Genomic DNA, 16023 nt, shown 5'->3' on the forward strand with positions numbered 1-16023 from the left:
CGTCCACCCGCTCTTCTAGGCTACTACTGAGGCCAACTGAGAGTCATAAACTCTCATTTGTTGAGAACCGCAACGGTGACTCCCTTAGTGAGAGACGGTTGACACAGTCACATGTACAGGGGACTGGGTTTTCATTTTTGCATTATGAAGAAAAAACACTTTGTAGTTAAGAGTAATTCAAACCACCGAGATGTTAAAACACAACCATTTGGATGTTGTTTTGATATGTCTGTTGGTTGGCAAGTTTAGAGTTTGAATAATACATGTGTTTAAAACAAAAAGAAAAAAGTCATGTCATTATTGTGACATTTAGTACCACACAATTACATAAAAAGTCTTTTCTCATGCAATATAGAGGACAAAAAGCTGGCCCTGCTACAGGTTACTTTGAGGAAAAATGTAAAAGCGACGACTGATCCATCCAACTTCACATTTTTCTAAGTTTTGACTTCAACAAAAGCTTGCTTGAAAGACAAGCTCCTTTTCCCTTGTTACTGGAAGCTTGTTAAAAAAAGACAAATCCAGAGAACAAAGATTTGATCTGTGCTCTCCTCCGTCCGCACCACATAAAACCCACAGCGAGCGCACCTGTGCTTGTAGAGGTAGAAGGCAAATCCCGACAGGATGAGGGCAAAGAAGGGAACCAGAATGGCTGCTGCCACAGAGCTGCTGTTTGTATAAGGGTTAGATGGGTCCACGGCGATGGTTACCAGACCTGAAAACAGACACACAAATATCAAAGTGCTTCAGTCTGAATCCATGCAAAGTTTCTGAAGAAATCATTCTGCTATCATTCGACAGTATGAGTCCCAGCTAGTCCACAGTTAACCACGATTTTCATCACATGTAGGAACACGAACCTTGTCTGGTCAGATGGAACTTGCCAAAGTCTTTACTGTGGATGTGACCCTGGTAGACAAACGTCTTCTGATCCGATTCCGCCGTCACCTACAACGGAACATTTGCTCAGTTCTCGCATTCAAACCAAAGCAATGTTTGCTGCCACGACAGTCGCTCTCATTTCTGCTTGCAATGCATCAACTCTAATCAGAAAAAAACAGCTTCAATAAGCAAACTTTCATCAACTTTGTGCAACTTTGCAAAATTGCCGTTGTTTAGAGAGGGAGGCATAATTGCATCATTATCATCCCACATTTTCATCTGCTACTTGTCAACCTTATAATTATCTTTCTGTCCTTAGCTGAACTCTCACAGCCGTCATCTGATCTCAGATTTGGTTTGGTTTCTCTGTGAATTCCTGAGAGACGGATGGATTGGAAACGTCCATACATCAGATGTATTCAAAGGTTTGTGTGTCCACCCGGATGCTTTGCTTCTACCTGGCAGCCCTGCTGACGGTGGGGCTTCTGGGAGCCAATATCATGGATGAGCTTTGTTTTGCTGATACGAGAACAAAGCCTCCTGCTAAAACAGTCATTTCCTCCATGTGAAAAGATGTTAATTAGACTTCTTTGTATTTTGCATAATGAGACCCAAGATTGGACTGGAATTTCAATATGGCAACATGAAGACCCTTTCTGTGTGTGAGAGTAATGAGCTGAGGCCCACTTTATGGTTATGGTCTGTGGGAACAGCACTCATCCACAATATCCCAAACTGCTCCTGCGGCAGATCAACACAGCCAGACTTTATCATGGTCCGACTTGTTCGCTAATAAAGTCGATTAGAACAAGGCCTTCAAATATTACTGCTGGAAATAACAACACGAATAATAATAACAATACTATCTAAGTAAAATCACTAAGAATAACACGTTAACATGGTGTGTTATTTGTTTATACTGTAGTGTCAACTTCATTTTCACATCATCAAAATCCTTTCTTTAGTTTTTAACACTCAACTTACTTAAGTAAATAATTGTCAGTCATCATAAAAGGTATGTTGTGTGATATTTTTACAAACTCTGGTATTTTACTTTAATATTTTTACATATAGAACTAAATGGCGTATTCCATATGAGAGTAATAAACATTTTTATTAATTGAATGCTTTTATTTTCTAAATTGATATTGACTTTTTTGCCCTACTGTATGTATTGTATGCATTTTTTTTATTTATTTCATTGCATTCCTAATTTTCCATCTAGCTGTGAATTCAATTTTAATATTGCTTTTGTTTTATTTCTCATTTGTTAATGTTTTGTTTTCAAAACTTTCAAGATGGGGGCTTAAAACAGAGATACATAAATAAAGTGATTGCAATTATGAGAATACAACCAAAGTTTTATATTATTGCCATCTATTGCGATTTAAACAAATAAATAAAAAACATACAAACGCTCTCATTACGTAGCACAACTTAGGAACAATGAAAAGACACTGTAGTTTGGTGACAGTTTGCATCGCTAGCAAAGATACTCTTAAAATATGACAGTTAAAGAAGCTGTGTTGTTATGTAACAACATAGATGAAACCAGGTGAATATTATCCTACGTGTTAGCTCATAAGAATTGTCAATAGGTTCTATTTCTACTGTGGATTTAAGTATCACTGTCACTGAACAAAGTAATAAAATACTTAAATTAAATATCAAGGATATTACATAAAAAAGTACCACTTTAAAAGAAAAAAATCAAGATGAAGGTGAAATATGAAATAATGATTATAAAAGTCTGTTGTGAACGTGTACATTAACTTCTATGACAAAGTTGTGAGGAAGCTACAAAGATGGTGAAAAATGAACTCACATATCCATCCATGGCCCAGTTGTCGTTCTTAAACTTGCTGTAGTAATGTTCTGTGGGCCCTTTCACATGGTAGACCTTCAACAACAGCTGGTTTTCTTCTGACTTGTAGGTTCCTGCAGCGAAAACCAAGACACGCCCTGAGTTAGAAAATCCAACGGCCAGGATGATCACAGCCTGAACCCGGGATCATTTCAATCACGCCTTATATATTTTGGCACTTGGCAGCGGGGAAATGCTAGAAAGACCCCGAGGGAGAAGGTTCATGGGAGCTTGGCAGACAGGCGCCGTTGTAGGCAAACAAACAGACAAGCTGACTGACAAGCAGCGATGAGGAAAGACCTTGACATTTTGCATTTTCATACTCAAATATTACACTGACACTAAGTACAGGAAAGGTGACGTTTGCCCTTTAGTGCTATGATTTTGACTGACTGGGGGGGAAATGAATCCTCACTGAATACAACTTTTGTGAACCTTAACACCTTTCATATTATTCGAGAAGACAACAACAGTCAGACTGGAAACTTTTTTTCAGGTGCAATACACGTCCTTTTATCATTTTCAGTCATAAGTAACATTCACTGCAATAATAGATAAAAACACATAAACAAAAAAAAAATACATATAAATTAAGCAGAAACATGGGGAAAATGTCAAAAATGGTGCTGATTTGAGGCAACAAGGAAAAGAGATCTCTTCCGATGCTTCAGTTGTGATTTCCCTTTTCTCTAGTGTGTAGCTTCGCCCGAGGGTGAAGTTCAGGGCAGAACTGCAGGAGCTGGTGGGGCATGACTCAGTGGAAGGGGACCCTGGGGTTGGCCGCGCTGGACAGCCTGGTGTGAGGGAAGTTTGGACCTCTTTGCTGCGACCAGATTCCAGATGACTGGAGGAAGAAAAGGCCATGATATCAAAGGCCTAAATTTGGACAGGAAAGAAGCTCCTGAAATGGCTCCCCCTCAGGCACAGAGCATTTCTACAAGAGCGCCAGATGGTAATTAGCTTCTTCCTACAGATCAGTGGCAGGAAACCTTGGCGCACAGCGCTGGTACCATCAGACACCACCTGAGATGACTCCACCAAGCATCAACCAGACTTCTGGTCATCTGCTCCAAAGGCGGCTTTCAAGGTAGAGCTCCTGGCCCTCTGGGGAACTCGTTTGAAGAGCCCTCTGTGCGTACGGAGCAGAAGCAGAAAAACTGAACGCTGTTGAAGTTGGCTGCAGAGGATTTGGGGCTGCTCGCCGTCAGACTCCTGAGAGACTGAAGAATTCACGGTCAGACTCAGCAGAACTGCTCCGACTCAGAGACAGAGTGGAGCTGGCTTAAGCCGGATGGCCCACGCTGGGCCGCCACTTCAGCATAATCCACTTTATCTTTCAGGAATTTGGGGCAGTGGACCCATGCTGTGGAGCGAACATCAAGCTGGTGTGACGGGCAGTGAGGCACCAACACATGGCTAGGTATATCCCACTTGTCTTGTGCAATTCATACCATGCATTTCAACGTTCTAGGGCAGTAACAGCATTACTTCTCTTCCTGCTGCTCTCTGGGGTGGAGGGGGCGCTGGAGGTATAAGAGGGGCGATAAGGGGACACCCTGGACATGTGGGAAGATGGACAACCACTCACAAGCACCTCAATCTTGAGGCATCATCGAGTGCTACGGGACACAAAAATGCCCATGCGGCGAATATACAGGCTCCCTCAAACCGCCTCCAGCCGGACTGGACCCCGAGACTTTCTAGCCGAGCAGAACAAGAAAATAAAGATATTATGAAACATCAGCTGTTGGCGAATTGGCAAATATATGAGGCAAAATAAAATGTTAAAATTTTGACGCAAGCACCTGACAATAAATAATATTTATGTATTCGCAGCACTCGTCTCCTACAGGCAGAAAGTTTGCCGAGGCGAGATCAAGCCGAATTAGTGGTGTGGAGAAGCCGGGCCACACCTGAGTGTCAGTCAGACTCGCTAAGCTGATGAAGCATCACGGCAGTGGAGGTTTTCACCCGAGGCTGCGGCTTCACTCGCTTGTTCACCCGTCAATCACATTCCAGCAGCGAGAACACGCATCCTTCCAATGACAACGCTGGTATGTAGGTGGTAATGCGCTGCTTCTGAGGACGGAGCTTTATCAGAGACCACACGCGGCTGAACAGCCGTCCACAGGTTATTGTCACGCACAGCAGCTGGATTATTATTTACCATATTAACAATGCCTCAGTTCTTCCTGCCCTCTGGATGATTATACAGTGTATGCCGTTTGTTGGTGGTGGTTTCAGCAAGGAATATGAGTTATCCATTGGGTTTAGAGCGCAAAGAAAAAACACTGACTCAAATCAAACCAAACCGACGTTTGTCCTGTGTTTTACAATACAATCTGATCGATGACCCTTTGGTAGCACAATATAAATACTTTTTGGATTGATATCTGAAATGAAAAATTCCAGTATATTTATGTACACATTTCCGTATTTGAGCATCAGGTGTAATAATTGTTAATATCTCCAATAAGCCCTTGTTTTTAAACAGGAACATTGGGCAGTTGTGTTGATACCTCAGTTTTGGACACAAAGTTGTGGTCCGAAAACAAGAATTAAAACATAATGTCTTCCAAATAATTTGTTTTCATATCTCAATTGAAATATTTTATTTACTTCATTTACTTTGTATCAAAAGCTTACGTTACATTCAACTAAAATTTCTTTAAATGTTTTTAAGGCTGTCAGAAAAAATTAAGGCAAAAAAAAAAAAATGGCATTTAAAAATGAATAACTGCATAATGATAGAATGTTTTACAAGTTGATTTTCAGATTGTTTTTGTCCCCCTCCCACTATTTCAATGCTTAAGCTCAAGTCATCTGACCCCCTTCAGGCTGCATTTAAAGCTAAATTAACCCTTGGTCTCGTCAATAGAACACAGTGAATTCATTCATTTCCACCCCACATTCGATAATGGCATTAGGAGCTTTGCCTAGCTAACTGAGACAAGAGACAGTGGGCACGTAACACAGACCACCAGCTGGGAAAATGCACTGGACTCTCTTAATTATTCAAAATATAATTTGAATAATGATGTTTTTTCTCTTTCATTGCTTCATAGCTTGGCTGTGTTTTTGGTTTATCCTCTTCAACACAAGTTGGTGAGCAATAACACGATGTGTTTCAGATGAAGGTTGTGGTATTACGGTAGCTATTGAGCTTGTGGGACAAAATATACTGCATTAATATTTGAGACTCAAAACACAATTAAGTTTGTGTTGGGTTTTGAAATTGAACGTCTTGTCATAACCAAAACATGCAAGATGGAAGAGAGTAAAAGAGTTTGATGATGATGGATGGATGAATTTAAGTTTTAGAAATGAGATGTTTAAGCTTATGTGAACCAACTCATTTGATCCTATCAAATACTGAAATGCCATTAATTCATTCTAAAACCTCTCATTCAATAGATTACTTTTTTAAGTCAAGTTCCACCCCTAGTTCAGATTTATTCATTCTTCCGTCATGAGAAATAAAACGACAGTATGAACCTGCTTTCCAGTCGCAGGCGTGGACTGGACCCCTATTTTCAGTCCGGCTCTGATTAGATCAATCCATCCCTCAGTCCATCCAGAATAGCGCCGACTCAGCATCCACATAAGTCTGCAGGCCGTCCTCATCAATCACCATCAGTGCGGTGCGCGGTGTACAGGAGATATTAAAGATCATATCGCATGATCTTGTACAAATTCCAGACAGGCTGTCTCCATTAAACAACGCCAGCACATTTGATCAGATATGTTCATTCAGCCATTCATCATCAGCATCTTGTCCAGGCGGGTCGGGGAGTGTGGCAGCGTCATGGATGAACAGATCGTGTTTTTACCTGATAGTCGGATGGACACGCCGCTGGCTTCCAGCAGAGTGACGTTAACCCTTCCACTGCTGGCGTTGAACCCCGTCACCGTGAAGCTGGTGGCTTGTCTTTTCCCCAAATACTCATAGAAACCACTCCACTCGGAGTTGGAGGAGAAAACGTCCACTGGAACTGGTGAAATGGAAAAGTTAGTTTCATGCCACATGGAACCATCATCTTAGGCTGAATTCCAATTCCTCCCTTCATGCGCAACCTCAGTCCACAGCCTCAAAAATGCGTGCCACTGGGAAGAGCGAGGATAGTCCCGATTTGAAGGAAGTTCAATTTTGGAGCTTCTTTAAAATGGCGATTCGCCGGCCTACCTTGGGACTGAGGCAGACCCAGGCGGCTTTGCCAATATCTTCAGCCAAGGATTTACTTTGTTAATGGCCATATGAATATTACAAAAACCATTGTATTATCTCAACACATTTTTTTCATTATTTACCTCATTGTTTTAGGACATTCATTATTATAATGAAGATCTTTTTCTTCTTCTATTAAATTGACAGACTGAATGCCGCTGTTGCGTAATGCTGCCCCCTACATCTACGATGTGTCCCATTTCTAAGGCCCACATAGGGAGCTTAAGTGTTCGACCCTTTCGATCGGTCCATGGCACCAGAGATCGGAAAAATATGACTGTAAGTCTATTGAGAGACCAAAGCTATTTTCTGGTCCACATATGCTGCACCTCAATTTAAATAATCACGTTAGTTTTGACTCTCTGTGCAATTCATGATTTATTTGCTTGCGAGGACATGAAATTATTTGGACTACGAATCAATCAGCAGAATCTGACTGCTCCGGCGCTAAGGCTACTAAACTATCAAAGGTAGAAGCTATCACACAGGAGCTGACATTGTTCAACACTAACGTTGACCCTGAAGAGCTTGTCCTGCCTGCGGGCTCTCACTCAACTGACCATCGAGCCTGAGATGAGCATTAGAGTCTGCTACTACAGAGTACATCAAACAAAACTTCAAGTAACTTTTGATACCTGGGGCATGAAAAAAAAAGGCATATTTCAAACTCGATCAGAAAATAACGTCTATCTCTCCATTGTCTCCCATTCATATTTTCTGTTGACTTCGGTCCCAATAGTAGCTGCAACACTGTTCATTTGTTTATTTCTACATCTTCTTGACTAGTATTTATCTAATATTTATTTATTTTTGGACATATTGTTTTGTTTTTGGAAACTGGAGGCCTCAGACCGAAATTTCGTTGCCATAATATAGTGATATGCTTTTGTGCAATGACAATAAAGAAAGTCTAAGTCTAAGAGGCGAGAGTAGATGGGTGCGGCCTAGGCTGCACATGGCCCTTAACACTCGGCTTAGATGGCTAAGTTTGCGGGTTAAGAATTAAGGATTAAAGGAGGAATTGGAATTCACCCTTGGACGGATTCATTCAGTTAAGTTCTCCCTTCCTTCCAAATTCATATTTACAACAGTGTGATGTGAGTGTTGTCAGGAAAAGTTTATCATGGTGTTATGTAACTTTAGTGAAAACTTCAGGAAAATCCCCCTCTGTGAGCAACATCAAACCAAACCTACATGACAGCGATCTCGAACAACAGCGCAGGTTGGTGTAGGAAGCGTGGCAGAAGATCACAAAGTTAGAGTGGAATATGCTGAGTCACAAACCTCGGATCTTGTTCTTCTGGACGTCTGACTCTTTGCTTTTGGGATTGACTTTGACTCCAACTGAAAAGAGACGCAGTTCGGTGGCATTCATGTGTTCCGTCGACACGGTTTCAAAAGGAGCGTTTTAATACCTTTGCAGAGCGGCGGCTTTCCCGTCCACCGCGCATCACTTTTGCAGGTTCGGTGCTCGGATCCCCCGGCCAGATAGAAGCCTTCCTGGCAAGTGTAGATGAGAGTGTACCCCAGGGTGGGAAGGTCCATGGATCGAATGTCAACATTACTGGGGGTCTCCGGCTGGCGGCATGAGTGAGCTGAAGGATGGGAGAAAAAAAAGTTACAGAGGAAGCCTACACACTGATAAATATCCAGGATGCAGATGGAAGGCAATGCCATTTAAAACGGGAGAACAGTTTTACATGGAGACATAGATGCTAAATATAGATCCCAAGGCTGACTGATGTTGACTCATGTTTAGTTTAATATTTCCAGCCAGGGACGGTTCAATACTTAATAATTCTGTTTGCTCCGCAACTAAGGCCGTGATCAAGCAAAAACACTGCGATCTTATCGGGACTAACTTTCTGGCATCAACAACAGAAACTGATTTTAACAGTGGGTGGTTCCGGACTGAATAAACACCGTAAATAATACAAACTTTATTTGTCTGGAACTTTCCTCATCGTTTTGTGACTTCAACTGTGCTAACCACACCATAATTACCGATTATTAACCATTAATAAGTGAGTAATTACTTCATAAATGCTTGATAAGTGTTCACCAATCCACATAGCTAATATAAAGGATTTGAACTACAAATGCAGTGCAAATACAAGAGAGGAACTTTATATTTAAGAAAGAAAAAACATGGGTTTGACTTGTTCCAAACAAATATAGATTTAAATTTGCTTTTCTATTAACAGCATTACGGTCCACAAGTTTCCAGCCGCATTAGAAGAAGAAAACCTTTTTTCATGTTTATTTTTCTCTGGCTGATATGATGAGTCATTTGAAAACATTTGACCGCGGTTATTTGCAGCCGCCTGTCTACAGAGATAAAGCTGTGTCTTTATAAAAAAACATATTTTTGCAGAGCTACTTCAGTGCGATATCTGCTCTTTTCCGCTTCGGACCGCTTTTATTGTTCGAGCCTCGCCGCTTGCGATGGTTTGTTTTATATAAATTGACTGCAATTTGTGATTACGGGCTTTTATGTGAAAGTCTCTGAAAGTGCAGTGTAATTTTTATGTTTATCATATAATGAAATCAAACTGGTGAATGGTGCGTGTCATCTTCAGAGATACAAAGCAACACTGTGAATGCTTTCTTCACTCCTGCAATATGTCTTTTTGTAATTGTACATTGTTGCTATTAGAGATCAGACAACAAGCTAAAATGGAATCATTCAGCCACAGTTTGGTTTTAATTCGAGGCCGTGGATGAATAAACTGAGATTTTTCTTCTCAGGAGATGCAATAACAACCATATACATAATGTACCAATATCTTTTATAAGACAGCCAGACGTTTAGCATTGACTTAAAACAGTACCACCAACCCAGGGGCTCACACTGGTCAGTATTTGCATATATAATAGAAATATTTAGCAGTGTTAGTAGAGGTTTACTTCAATATCACAACAAACATCTTTCAACTTAACTTAGAAATGCATGAGGATCACTTCTAAACTGACAGATGGTAACATTTTTTGTTTTCACTCTGGAGATTTTCATTCCCAGAGTCCTGTGAGTAAACCTAAGTGAAGCTTGTAGGATAGAGCAAGAGCCCAACTGCCAATCACTTTAAGAATGAGAGTGAACCATGAAGCGGCATTACTTACACTACACCAGAGGTGGGCAATTAAATTTCCGAAGGGGCCAGGTTATATATTGTGACTGTTGAGAGGGGCCGTCAAACCCAAAGAAAGGAGTGTGAGAGAAAATTTAACAGAAAATCAAGAGACAACATCATGTGTGATTTTGAAATGACACTTTAAAATGTGTTTTACTTGATTTAAACCACATTCCATTTAAAGATTCTCACTGTATCTCACACATTTCTAAATCTACCTTCAAGTCTGATGTATTTTAAGGAACAAGAAATACTCCCAAAATAGCCAACAGAAAAGACGAACAACTAAGAAAAGTAATGATGTTCAGTTGCATTATAATGAACAAAAAACCAATATACAAGACAGGAATGTCAGAGACAACAACAATGCCAGATTTATAGTTTTACTGTGAATCCAGGAGGGCCACATAAATACAGTCAAAGGGCCGTATTTGACTATGATCGTGTAACTCCCAGTCCTTACTCTTGTTCATCCTCCGTTGGTAATGCGCCAGTGTGCGTGACAAGCTGCTTCTGGGTTTTGGTAGACTTCAACTCTCAGCTTCACCAGGATGAGAATGTGTGTTAGCGCACGTTTTTCTGCGAACTTCTCTCCTTTCTGTATATATGGACCTACGGTGGATAAGTGTGACCGAACGTAATCCTGGTCTGATCATTGACGGTGACGCTTCTAGCCAGCCATGCGGCCCGCGCTACTGGGATTTCACCACGATGGGCCGTGGTCTTGTCATCCTATCATCTGAGCAGAGTCAATAGAAATTCCTCTTTGTATCTCACCTTGTCCCTGATTAAGTTCTGGGTGAAGAGCCTGAGCTTCCAGTATATCATCCTGTTCCTGACTTTGAAACTGGCGGAGCCTCAGCCAATGCTTTCTTCATTTGTCCGACTTTCTTGTTCGACTGCATGCAGTGCTTTCATTCAGAACCTTATCTGTTTGCCCTCCGATTCCAGTCTTTAAATCTCTGTATTTAGTTTGACATTCTCCTGTTGTTGGCTTTTTACTTGATAATCAACTTACTTGTTAATGGCACCATCTTAGGCTCAGTTTCCTCAATTTGGGCTTCTCAGTTTCTCCAAACCTTCTCCAAAGCAATGGTTTACTTCAACAGCCTTTCTTTCAGACCTGTGTCCATCACGCTTTGAGCTGTCGGTGGATTTTTTTTCAGCCATCTTGGCATGATTGCAATGACTCATGATTCTCTATTCTGTCATTTGTCCTCCTTTGAGTCTCAAGGAGGCTTTCCTACCGCAAATCTTTGCTTTAGCAATATACCACCCGTGTTCAACTTCTGGTGACATTTTTGTTGTTACATTAAAAACTTTTTTTTTCCTTAAGCAGCAATATTACTGTTAAATAAGATGACGAAAATGATTTTCTTGTCAACAGTATATTTACAATAGCATGTTCTGATGGAATACTATCTTACCATGTAATAACACAAACATATTAACATAAAAATATTTCCCTATGTGACAGATGAATGCTGATCTGATTCGCCTTGAATAAGTGATGGATATGCAGTTTCATCTATGTGAATTTGATCATGAATAACACGTTTCTCTGTAGCCCCAGGTCCAATAATTGTATAATTTCTATACAATTGTAATAATAATTCACAGTGAGAATCACTCACCTATGCACTCTGGTTGGGTCCCACTCCAGGTAAGATTTTCCAGACACGTTCTCGTGGTGGAACCGAGGATGTGGTAGTTCTTCCGGCACTTGAAGGAGATTTTGCTGCCGACCTTCAGAGTGCAGGAGCAAAAATAAATCTCACTTAACTCATTATTCCCCACTTCGCACATTTAGAACATCCCCTACATTAAATCTGTGGCTTAATTAAATCCTGAAAAGACAATTGTATCTAATAGCTCCTCTCCTTCTGTTTCCCTGTGGAGACATCGGTGGGGAGCTTATCTTCTCCGCTTATGTCCAAAGTGATTTCGTTCCATTCCCACCAGGATTTGTGAGTCTGTTATCACTCATTCAAATCAATCTGTGACTCCTAAATAGCTTTAAATGAAAAGTTTAAAAGCACACTGATCACCTCAGTGAAAGGGGTTCAGACAAAAAGAAATATTCATCCAAGTCCTTCCTTATTTTTTCCTTTCGCGATTCTGGTTGTGTCTTTAACGTTTTTAGATAACTTTCTAATGTAAGCACACAAACCTTTAACTGCTGATCAGTTGCTGGATTAGCTCCTTATCTTTTGGCCGCACATTCATGACAGTGATATGAGAATCAATCGATAGACCTGGACTGTTTACTCTGAGCCTCTCCTGGATGGCCAAGGTGCCTGTATCTAAGGAAAATCCTGCGTCGAGAGCTAACTTCCCTGCTTCATAGTGGTAGAACCGTAGATCAAATGGTAAGTAAAGGGCTCCCTAGGTCTCAGCGTGGAGCGATGTGACACTCGGTTACAGATGAAAACCCATATAATATTGTAGACTGAAACATTTTATTCACTGTATAAATGTTACTGCCAAAACATAATAATAATAATAGGAATGGAAACTGGCAAACAATTGTGCATTATAAATTCAATTCCAATGATGCATATACATACATACATTATGTACATTCAGAGTCGTGGAAACCCAGGCCATTGTGCAGTAAAAAACATCCCTGAACCAAAGCAAACAGATGCTTTTGTTTGCTTTTGTTCAGGGATTCCACCATGTTTGTTGTTGTTGTTCTCATCCTAGCTGCCACGTGTCTTGTGCATCAGTGGGATCAGTGGACCAAGAACTCCTGCACTGACAAAGGTTCCCTGTTGTCTCGAGAGCAAACTGTTAAATTAAATTATCATTATTTTTTTTTGTAATGGGTTAATCATATGGATATTAACCAGTTAAAGTCCCACCACTAGAGAACCACCACAATACACACACCCAATGAAATGATAATAGGGGTATGTAGTATTTATATGTTACATACTGTGTATTTCCATAAACATTTTATTTTTATGAAAAAGCTGTTTTGATGAATTAAAATTGGCTCAATTTCCTCACTTTTTTCATCACTGAAAACTAATCAGACTTAGAGGAGCCGTTCTTAAATCTGCTTCTTCACTATTAAAGGCTAAAGGTGAAGACAATAGGAAGGGAGCACCACAGCTACAGAGTAACCAGTGCCCAATGCTACTGTTGCACCAACAGAAAACACACAACTAAGCATCTCACAATATGTACACATATGCACATTATAAGCCAAAATAAGCTTTTAACCTCAAGTTAGCTGAGCAATTGTGCTACAAGTGAGTGTTAAGTACGAGAAGTTCAAGCATTGATTATAGGACTATGTGAAAATCCACATTGTTTCTGTGACTTTAAACTGTTGATAAAAAAATCAGGGCTTGTAGTGTCACGATAAACACAGGTTGACTTTGACCACACAAACAGGGGAAGCAGAACCAGTCAGTTTTTGAGACCCGACGAACCACCTGGAGGTGATGTGATTATGAATTGAAACCTAGTGTTAATATTCACCAAATAAATAACATTGCATTCTAATCCATACCAGGTTAAAAACACTACATTCCCATTAAAAACCCAGCTTAAGAAATGAAGCAGCGAACCAAAAATCCAGCGGTTACCGTTCTGTGCCGTGTTGAATGACAAATGACTTGGGTTTTCACTGTAATGTGTTCTATAATCCGGCTTCTGGAGGTTGAATAGATCTGGTAATTAGTGAAAATATAAGATGATGATGTTTGTTTTCAAGACCAGAGGTTTTTGTGGCTTAATGAAAAAGAAAACAGCTGAGAGGAAATAGATGTCGGGGGCTTGTTGGCAGCAGAGTCAGGTTGGCACAATCCCAAGGTGAATGTAAGAAAAACACTGAAGATCGCGCCAAGGTAGCCGCAAAAATAAAATGCACTTTTTTTCTCAGCAGTGTTGTGCGGACAGTCGCTCTTCTTGGTGTTTAATTAACGTTATACCACATAGAATCTTAATCCAACTCACACCATGAGACGGTTTTCAAATTAACGGATGAACCTGCAAAATATGATCAGGAACGTTGTGTTGTGTCTCAGTGAACGGGCTCCTTTTTCTTGCAAGAGAAAAGGTCTTTTATTCCATTAAACGCACAGATGGTGCTTCTTTAGATCTCTTAGCGCTCAATCTTACTTCTCGCACCTGGTTGCATTGATTCAATCATTTCACAGCCGACTGTTAAAAGAACATTTATTGCCTCCGCCAGGAGGTTGAATTTTTGCCTTCATTTATCACTCTGTCTGCAAAATAACTGGAATAGATATGGATTTCATCCAAGTTTTCGGGAAACGCTCATTATGTTCTGGACAAAAACTTTGTATTAAAAACAAAGCATGTAATCAAATCGGTAGAACCACCCCAAGTGGCTTCGAGGGTTGCTAAAGAGGATTGACAGAGGCTTGGGAATTCCAACGCTCCGACCATGTGCAGAGTGTACAATGACTACAGTAACCAACTGAGCATGTTTTGGAGGAAAACAGAGAAAATCCACTCGCACATGGGGAGAACATGCAAACGCCATGCAGGAAGCCCACTGGTTTGACCTGGGAATTGAACCCGCAACCTTCTTGTAGCAAGGCAGGATGAGTTAATGAAACTTCAGATGAAGGCTTCAGTGGCACTTATTACCACACTCGAAACATTCATGGCATAACATTCATATTTTTGATTGTTTGCCAAACATTAGTCCAATGACGACAAACGCATCGTGAGTGGCAGTGTTGTAGAGAAACCAAGAAAAAGCCCTGAACTTGTTGCGTGAGAAGCTTGTTCAATGATGCACATATTTTGCTATAGATGAATACATGTTTTGTCCGTGGTGCGTCACTGTCTACTAAGAAGTCAATTCTGTTTTTAGTGCGATGGCAAGTAAAAGCAATACATGTCAGTCAATCACCATGCATAGTCGAACACCTGCTTGGCAAACTACCTGCTTGACATTTATTATGTTTTGCTGATATACATGTTTAGTGTGTGGTAGAAAGTGCCATAAAATCCTTTATTCAAAGCTTCATTTACTCAATAAAATCTGGTTTTCACCCAGGACTATTTGAAACGATAATGCCTCCCACCTCCAAAACATTAGACTGGGGAAGCAATCTGACGACAATCCTCAGTACGTCTGCTATACGCCTGGCAAGATGCGTGACTTCAGTTCATCACGTCCACCTCTGTGATGCTTCATGTGTTATACGCTCGTTTCGATGTTTCCACTCTGTTTTAACGCAGACTTTGTCTTTAAAAAGACATTATTATTCTGAAGGCGACTCTCATTTAAGCCGTGGCGGTGGGCTATGCTTGTTTACATGTAGCGGATGTGACGTCACAGATAGGAAACATTCCTCATGTGGACACTTTTTGCTCCTCCACCAGGATGATGGAATATACACTGTCACCAAAGACCAAAAATAATTATAAATAATATATAAATTTGAGTATGGTCTTTCAAAGTAAGGCGGTAACATTGGGAAACCACCTTTATAGGAGGCAGTGATCTGCTCCGTGTTGATCCCCACTGTTTCAGCACTGTACTAATTTCTTATTTTTGATCATATTACTGAGGTTGATAAGTCATGAGAAAACAAACATTTGTTAGGCCAAGAGAGCAGCAACCAAAATGACAAGCGAACAGTCAGTGACTAACCTGAAAGCCCTGAGCGAGGACTGGGATCCCGTACGCTGGGGTTCCAGGGTCGCGGCAGCTGTTGAAGGATGGATCTGCAAACACATAGAGCATCCTGTTACTTAAAGCTACACCACACTTATTAGTAAAGTACTGGATGTGCCACTTCATCGCAGCCCAACCTGTCAGCTGACATCGCTGCTATTTATAGCTGAGCAGATTCAAAACATTATTAAAGCTGTTTCGCCACTTTATACAAAGATATTCTCTGCTTGATGTCAAGCTTAGCCTCCTCTGGTTC

The 16023-nt window shown here is 40.7% G+C and overlaps 1 protein-coding gene across 3 annotated transcripts in view; it reads right to left on the bottom strand.

Moving 5' to 3' along the window:
* The window catches only part of LOC128758487 (CUB and sushi domain-containing protein 1-like), a 432079-nt gene that overhangs the window by 12888 nt on the left and 403168 nt on the right, over window positions 1-16023 (bottom strand). For all 3 annotated transcript variants that reach the window (XM_053864463.1, XM_053864462.1, XM_053864464.1), the window contains 8 exons: window positions 15744-15817; window positions 11737-11848; window positions 8387-8566; window positions 8256-8315; window positions 6577-6738; window positions 2708-2820; window positions 861-948; window positions 589-715 (listed from right to left, as the gene is read on the bottom strand). In XM_053864463.1, coding sequence (XP_053720438.1) covers window positions 589-715; window positions 861-948; window positions 2708-2820; window positions 6577-6738; window positions 8256-8315; window positions 8387-8566; window positions 11737-11848; window positions 15744-15817 — 916 coding nt within the window. The remainder of the gene's footprint in view (window positions 1-588; window positions 716-860; window positions 949-2707; window positions 2821-6576; window positions 6739-8255; window positions 8316-8386; window positions 8567-11736; window positions 11849-15743; window positions 15818-16023) is intronic.

This window comes from Synchiropus splendidus, chromosome 5 (assembly GCF_027744825.2).
Source record: "Synchiropus splendidus isolate RoL2022-P1 chromosome 5, RoL_Sspl_1.0, whole genome shotgun sequence".
NCBI lineage: Eukaryota > Metazoa > Chordata > Actinopteri > Syngnathiformes > Callionymidae > Synchiropus > Synchiropus splendidus.